This window comes from Hemibagrus wyckioides, linkage group LG09 (genome assembly GCF_019097595.1).
Source record: "Hemibagrus wyckioides isolate EC202008001 linkage group LG09, SWU_Hwy_1.0, whole genome shotgun sequence".
NCBI lineage: Eukaryota > Metazoa > Chordata > Actinopteri > Siluriformes > Bagridae > Hemibagrus > Hemibagrus wyckioides.
In genome coordinates, this window is record NC_080718.1 from 13,992,656 (window position 1) to 14,000,804 (window position 8,149).

General features: G+C 40.6%; 1 protein-coding gene across 1 annotated transcript; it reads right to left on the bottom strand.

Moving 5' to 3' along the window:
- Positions 1-647: 647 nt before the first annotated feature.
- On the bottom strand, positions 648-5,663 carry zfp36l1a (zinc finger protein 36, C3H type-like 1a). The gene is made up of 2 exons (XM_058399182.1): positions 5,477-5,663; positions 648-4,043 (listed from the first exon to the last, which is right to left on the bottom strand). The coding sequence occupies exons 1-2, from the start codon at positions 5,534-5,536 to the stop codon at positions 2,982-2,984; spliced, it is 1,122 nt and encodes a 373-aa protein (XP_058255165.1). The 5' UTR covers positions 5,537-5,663; the 3' UTR covers positions 648-2,981.
- Positions 5,664-8,149: the final 2,486 nt, after the last annotated feature.

The window sequence follows — 8,149 nt, forward strand, 5'->3', positions numbered from 1 at the left end:
AAGCCTTTGGTCATATGAATCTTTGTTTGAAACCACTATAAAAAGTGAGATCAGCTCAACACTTCATAATTATATTTAAAAAGAGAGGGATTATACCATTCATAAACCTCCACCAACAGATCAATCATATGATCAGTGGTAAAGTAGGTGAAATGACTCTGTGTGGGTATGTAAACAGGGATTTTCCATCAACCTGGCAAAATTACACAATACCAGACCACAAGTTAACACCTTAAGTTTTTCAAAATGAGCTCTTGCGGTCATTCAGTGGCCCTCATGACTCACTAACACTGGTTTATTCACAGTATGTGGTGGAATTGGAGTTAGTCCAGAGTTCAGAGTACCCTCCTCTCAGTCCCAATATATTTCTGAATGTTCAGAGTAATCTAGGGACACCGATTTCCCACCAGTCTATCTGTGTATACAAGCACACTCAGCTGAAGTTTGATCTGAAGATCAATACCCCACCAATCCAGCCTACCAATGACGAGGGTTCTCTGAGGAACTCCCTCATTACACAAACTGCTATCGATAATTGCAAGCATTTGGAAAGAAATCACAATTATTCATGTGTTTTAACATCAAGACAGATCTATTTTCATTTTACATGTACTAAACACTCACAAAACACCACTCCACACTCAGGGTTTTCTGAAAAATATGGGGTTTATTGGTTTTAACTGCAAATCAGTCATTACAAAAAAAAAAAAAAAAAAAAAAATATGCAATCATCTTTATATAAACTCACAGAAATTACTGTAGTGAACAGCAAACGCTGTTTAAAATACATTCAACAGTTTAGGCTAGATACTTTCTTTGTGTCTATCCTGTTAACCAATCTTCAACAACTGAGGAATAACTACTCAAACGTAGCTTCTGCATCGTTATTCAAGGCAAGGAGCATATGCTCAATGGAATGTATAAAAAGAGGCACTTTACATTTGGGTTGGAAGTAGTATTAAAATAAATCCAATTATTAAACAAAAAAAAAAGAAAAGGGATGCCTATTCTCCAACCCATTTGGTCACAGTTATTGCCTGCAATTCATCTAATTAACACATGTAACTGGAGGAACTGCTTTTAACACTGAAGTTTTGTAACCTGCATTGATATCACACCACAATCAGCTTCACTGAACACAACGCAACATTAAAATGCACTTCAGGGTGGTACCTAGAATGTAAGATGCTTTAAGGCCATCATCTTGAATCAAACTATCTCTGGTAACAATATTCCAGGATATCTAGTGCTCATAACATACAGTTCAATATTACTGATACCGTATCTTTCATTACCACCTCTGGCACTAAGGGGAAAATGCTACATGCAAGGACTAAACCTGCCCAAAAAAACCAAACAAACAAAAATAACAGTGGGGTGGGGGTTTTAAAAAAAAAAATAGACTACAAAAATAAGATGAATGCACTGTCACACTAGTGAGTATAAATCAAAGAAACATTAGACCTAATGGTTTTGCAGTCCAATATTTGGGAAGAATGAATGGAAAAATCTACAATAAATAATCAAAACACAGGATTTTTTTTTTTTGTTTTTGCTTTAAATTAAGTTTCATTTTTATCAAAGTGTAGTTGCAAACAAGTCATTGTAGTACAATATATTAAACTGTGAAAAAAAAGAAAAAAAGTTGACAAGTCTTCACAATCTTAAGATTAATACAGAAGATCATAATTTAACATAAAAGAAAATATATTCTATCGTTTCATTAAGATAAATACAAACAAAATTAACAAAAAAATGCATATGATCACCAATAAATATGTCTGATAAGTTAAATAAGCAGTGACAAGCAAAACCTTCTGTCTTGAAAGTTTTCTTTTCCAAACAATAATAATATAACCATAATAACAATGACAAGAAGTCAAATGGGGGGAGAAAAAAAAAAAAAAAAAAAAAAGAGAGAGAGATGGAAAGATATTATGAAATTACCAGGTGCTCTTCTGAGCAGATTTTATGGAAAAGCAAGTTAGCTTGAAGATCTAAAGTGAAGTTGCAGGAAGTTCAGCTGCACCTTGGGAATGTTGGAATTCCCCTTCACTGATAGGAAGGTGAGTAAAAAGTCAGTGTTTAAGATTATAATCACCAGTTAAGGCCATTCCTTCACAAAAAAACAAAAAACAAAAAACAAAAAAAACACCAAGTGACCATCCACAGTGGGGGGTGGGGTGGACTATAGCAATGGGGCAGTGAAGTTGTTCATTTATAAGTGAAGGTGTCCAATCTTACAGCTTGTGCTAGTTTTAGGACCAAGCTGGAGCACATGATGAATGTGCCAAATACTCTGACTCCCAGTTTCATTCAACTCAAGTTCATTCTCCAAACTGACAGAGTCTGCAAACTAACTAAGGGGTAGAATGCTCAAGAGCAAGAGCTACTATATTAGGTCGCTAGAAAGTAATGAAAAGTGACAGTAGTCCTTTCACCTCAACATTTAAACCCCAAGCACTTTTTTCTTCTTGAAGTCTGCATCAGACAGCTGTGAATGATTTGAGCGAGACTTTAGCAAAGCCATTTAGATAGTTAGAAGTGTCCTTGAGTGGTACTTTGTGGGGGGAGGATCCTCAGAACAGACTTTTCCCTGAACGCACCACCTGTGGCTCACCTTTGCACTACTGAGGCAGAAGGACCTGGCACAACAGTCTCTTACCTTTCACCAATCCACATCCTGGTCTAGCTGTTTTGGCACAGTCACATGTCATGGCAAGGCATTGGAGATAAGGCCAAGGCAGCAAACAGGCATTGGGCCAAAGAGAATCGGGGAAAAGGTTTTGCTTGTTGTGGTTAAATGAAGATTCAAATAAGAGTTCCCTTAATTGACTGCATCTTTTCAAAGCCTAACTGATACAAGGGAAGTTTACTGCCCCTAGAAGGCTAATGAGTAGACAGGAGGTAGAGGGCATGTTCATCCCTCATGCTCTCTGCCCACTGCGGAGTTCGAATAGAGGATCTGCAGCTTATGCACCTTAATCATCCGAGATGGACAGCCTGCTGAAGATGGGCAGTCGGCGGGTGGTATCAAGGATGGGTGATTCTGACCCACTCAGGCTCCCACCTGAGCTGCTCTGGTAGCCCTCCTGGTCAGAGAGCGAGTCTGGCTGGCTGGACGGAGACTCAAAGAGGTGGGGGGACTCGGACATGGGCCTAAAGGAGTAGGGGGTGTTGGATGGAGAAGATGGTGCATGGACAGTGTGATCAGCACCAGATCCACTGCCCAAGCTGGGGCAGAAGAGATTGGCCAGCTCCTGGCTGGAATAAGTGAAGGGATTGCTGCTGGGCCACTCAGGCAGCTCGTCTGGGGAGAAGATGGGTGGAGGCGTGACAGAAGTGGGGCTGTCTCTTAGGCCTCCAGAGCTGGGAAACCCTGCAAAACTGTAGCTGTGCTGGAGCCGTGGCCTATCCAGCTTATTGGATGTGGAGAGTGGGGATGGGGCAGCTGGAGGTCCACGACGCTCTTCTGCATTGTGGATGAAGTGGCAGCGTGGCCCATATGGGCAGAAGCCAATGGTGTGGAAGGTGCGGCAGAGTTCTGTCTTGTACTTAGGGTGGCGGTTAAGGCTGCGGAGCTCGTGGATGCCATGGGCAAACTGGCACTTGTCACCATACTTGCATGCACCATTCTCCTCGAATGGCCTGCACAGCTCTGTTTTGTAGCGGCTTGAGTTCACCTGACTGCTTCCAGTGCCACCAGAGCTTGTGCACTTCTGCATCAGCCGGTCCCCGGTCTCTGAGAAAGACCGATCTCGGAGTCGGTTCTCTTTGTTGCTGCTGCTGCCCATCCCAGGGCTTACCAATGCCGGATCTGTTTTCCCATTGTTAAGGAACTGGTTCTGGTTGAGCTTGCTGCTGGGCAAAGTGACTGAGTGCCGTCGTTGGTAAACCCCACCAATGGTGGGTGTCCCCACAGCCTTCCTGTCCAGCAGGCTCCCAGTGGGGTTTGAGATGGTCAGATTCGCACCAGTGCAAGGCACAGACATGGTGTGTGAAGCACCAAGTATGTTGTTATTGTAATTCAGCATTTTGTTGTTCTGGAAATCAAAGTAAAACATAAAAGATTGGTTAGTGTATGGCTTCATTAATGCAACCTGTATAAACAGACTGTGGATCACTATCATAGAACTTTAAGCATTTAATTAGTCTGGTGATGTTAGGCAAGACATAAACGGTGTAAACAAAGCTTGTGTCTTTGGGTTGCTGGCAATCCATTAGGCTCCTTTAATTTTAAACTCATGACCTAATAAGACTATATAGTTCACCCGGTTTGGTGAGCTGCCACTACAGGTATGCATTTCTGTTTAAGTAAATGAAATGCATGGAAGAGGAGTGTAAGCAGCAGGCTGATGTTGCAGAACAAACAACATTGTTCTGCAGTGACCAGACAAATTCACACAGGAGTATTTATTTACATCACCTAGAAACTCATTTACTAAGTCCACAGGGTCTCCGATTTCTTCTTCGGTTAAAACGCTCTACTTTTGTTCATAGAAACAACAAATGTAAACTTTGCTTGGTATGCAAATTAACCAAAGCTTTTTGAAGAAATGAACGTCCTTGAGGAGGGAAAAACAAAACTAGCTGAAAAAAAGAAGTAGGCACTGTGTGTGTAACAGCTGCTTCCTAGCCAACAGTCTACTTTGTTAAAGATATGCAAATTCATTGCAGTGGCTAAAAAAAGCAGTTTGATTCACGTGTCTAGTGTAAAACTACTCAACAAGGCACATGGGTGTAAAATGAAGAATGACCCGTGCCTGCTGTATGAGCAGTTACCACACATACAGTCCTAAATAAGTCAGCAAGTTAAGAAGCTAGTCAGATAGCAACTTGTCTACAGAGACATGAAGTACTTCATTTATGTGCAGTGTGCTCAGTTTGTCTTAGTGGACGACTTTTCTTTAATGCCTGCCAGTTCTCGCTTAACCAAGGGCCCGCGATGAGCGTTTAGTTCGTTTACAAACACAAAACTCGTTTGATTTGTGTTGTGAGATTGAAAAGCTGAAGTGTGACGAAGAACGCCGTTTGTCTGCATGGGGCTCTATTAAGACAAGCACCATTCAATTTTGGTACAGGTTGTACTTCTGGATAGTTTTCCCACTAAGGCGTGGCCTTAGTTGAGTTTAGCTGAAAACTTTATAAGCCTGTATTTTGTCTAACAAAACGTCGAACGAACAGTGAACTACGTTGGGCCCAACACACGCACGCGCACGCACAACATACACACAAATCTCAGCCTAATGCTTTGCTTTAGCTAAAAAAATTCCCACTTGTTAGGCTCCCCCCCCCCCAAGAGCGACACAAAAACCCAGACCAGTGTTTATGAACCGGAGTTATTTTCACGTTGTTGTTGTTGTTAAATAAAAGGAAGCGCGCGCCAAAAACAAGCTCAGTAGCACATTCCACAGCACCAACCAAAGGAACTGAGCTAACGATCAGCATTAAAAAAAACAACAAAACTTTTTCGTACCTTGTTGTTGATGATAACTTCGCTGTAGTCGAACAGAGGCGACACCACAGCCGTGGTCATTTTCGGAAAATAAATAAATAAACCTCGCGAAACTAAAGGGCTCTTTGCGGTGTTACAGCTGGATTCTCGGCGTGTGAACTTTCCTGCGCCCTTACAGAGAACCCCCTCTTACCCAGCCTGTGTTGCGACGCGTTCACTTTATAAAACCACGCAGGAGGAGCTACAGGCGCGTCAAGACCCAAGGGCGTTGCTTTTCTACGTTTGTTCCTCTGGTGAATCAGTTTTTCCCCTCCCTCTATAACCCAGACCTGCAGAGAGCACAGGCCTACTTTCACAATAGTTATTTCATGATCTTGTGCACGCATGCATGCATGCTTCAGCTTGCAAGTATTAATAATGCCAGGACTTGCATGTATGTATGTATGTATGTATGTATGTATGCATGCATGCATGCGTGGGTAGATAACTTGTAGATAAAGATAAATAAAACCACAACTCAGTTTGCATAATACACGACCAGAGCAAAAGTGGGCTGAAAGGATGCTAAATACATTTGTTGTGTTGTCTGTTTTGGGTTGTTTTGTATGCGTGTGTCTTTACTTCTTGCTGTTTTGTCAGATTCAACAAGTGAGCAACAGGTAGCTCAGTCTTCTCATTCATTGAATAAATTCTGTTTGACTTCTTATCTCATTGATTCACAGGATAACAGCTAGGGTCAAAAAACTGGATTTGTTTGCTCACTTACATGGTGTTTTAGTATTAGACTAACAACATATCTTTTGCACTGTAATATATATCTTGTACTACACTTAGATTCCACAGCAAGGCATGAAAAATCTTCTTATGTATATTGCAGAAATTGAATAAGCTCTAAAGGGATCTACATGGAAAGGAAAAAAACCTCTGTTGTAAGGTTCTGCAAAGACCATTATGAGGTTTCAGTGTAGCACCTTGTTTGAGAGTTTACGAAAATGGCCAATAATCAAACAGCTTGCTTAAAACAGTTCGCACAAACAATATGACAATAAAGACTGGATTTTAGTTGGATTCATAGAAATGTACTTTTGGTGTTGCAAATATAGCAGCTGAAGAATGTGGTTTCAAACCTTCACCTATGGTAATGGACGTATTGTATTAGTATGTGTTTTGGAAGCTTGGCTCACTTGATTGCACTTAGTGGATTTCAATTGAAAAGAGGATTACTCTTTCAGGATGTTTTTTGTCTGCAAAAAATCCATAGGGACCCCCAAAGTTGTGATATCCATTCTGCTTTTAGATAACAGTGGGAACTATGAAATCCTTTTTTGTGACTAGAGTGTAATTTTACCACATCTATTGTAGCCAACCAAAGTCTTCCTGCTCCTGTTCCCTGACTGGGCAGCTGCTTGATATGCATATGGGCAGTGTCATTCACTGGCTGATTGGTGGAGGACGAAAAAAAAGCAGAGCCGGGAGAAGAAAAGAAGTTGTTTACAAGAAGGTTAGTAGGGGGGAAGAGAGAAGGAGGAAGATTTACTGAGCACATTTATTACCACACTTCAGGGTGTGTGTGTGGGTGGTGGGGTAGGGGTAGGAGTGGAGGTTTATGGGTGTTGCTTGGCTTGAGGTGGAAGTCCTCAGATTGGGCTTTTGTGTGGAAAGATGATAGATAAAATGACTTTATGACTTTTACACATTACCAGAAAAACCTTCAAGGTATTCGCCAGGTATTTTATATGCCCTGGACATGCAGTCATGATGATTAAAAAGTGTGAACAGGAAGGTATGTTTTTTATTCACATAAATTAAGTTTTACAGGTTTTCCAAACAGAGGAATCTCCCCTACACGAGACTGTAGGCTGATAGAATCAAAACATGTGATAGCTTCAGCCAACAGGAAAGAATGGTTAATGTGGGTACACTAAACCTTTTCAAGAGTTAGATGTTAGTCATGTGTCACCTGTAGCTGATGCCTAAAGATGCACTTCATAATAGTCATTTCCACGGTCATCACATTTGTTTTCTAATGATTTTATTATGTAAAAAAAAAAAAACTAAACAAAACAATAAAGTAACCATGAATAATTTTGTCATTAATATGTGAATTTTGACAAGCTGAGAGTCAGAGCGAGGATTCAGAAAAAAAACAACAAACTACACTTCAATATTCAAGTGTAGGTTTTCATACACACTTTTTAGACAGTCCTGCAGTGTAGCACACTTACCTGTAGATGGTGTTTGCAATTCCACCAACACCTACACATGACTACTACACACCATGCTGTCTAGATTATATTTGCAGCACATATAAATACAGATTAAATGAATTTTAGGATTGTCCAATCCAATTTCTATGTTTAGACATGAACCTGAAAATTTGTAATAAAGTAGAATCCATGTAAGAAATGTTCGGTCACACTATAAAGTAGTGTTTCAATACTGTTTAAATAAAAGCATGCTCTTTGTCGATCATGCACAATATGTGCTCTGTGATTTCAGTTGCTCCATTTGTTTCGTGCCACTCAAGCCAAGCTTTTTCAGAGGAAAGAAAATTTTAAATGAGAAGAAATTAATTGACCATAAAAACTTGGCCACAGCATTGTTAGTGGTGCACCACCCGTCTTTAGTCATTCTGTTCCCATGAAATGCTTCTGAGAGGCCAGTGTTTGTCTTCTGTCCCTTTTTATACATGAA

Coding starts and splice junctions, on each gene's coding strand:
- zfp36l1a (XM_058399182.1), bottom strand. CDS start 5,536: ATGACCACGGCTGTGGTGTCGCCTCTGTTCGACTACAGCGAAGTTATC. Junction 4,044..5,476: donor AAGTTATCATCAACAACAAG/GTACGAAAAAGT, acceptor TTTGATTTCCAG/AACAACAAAATGCTGAATTA.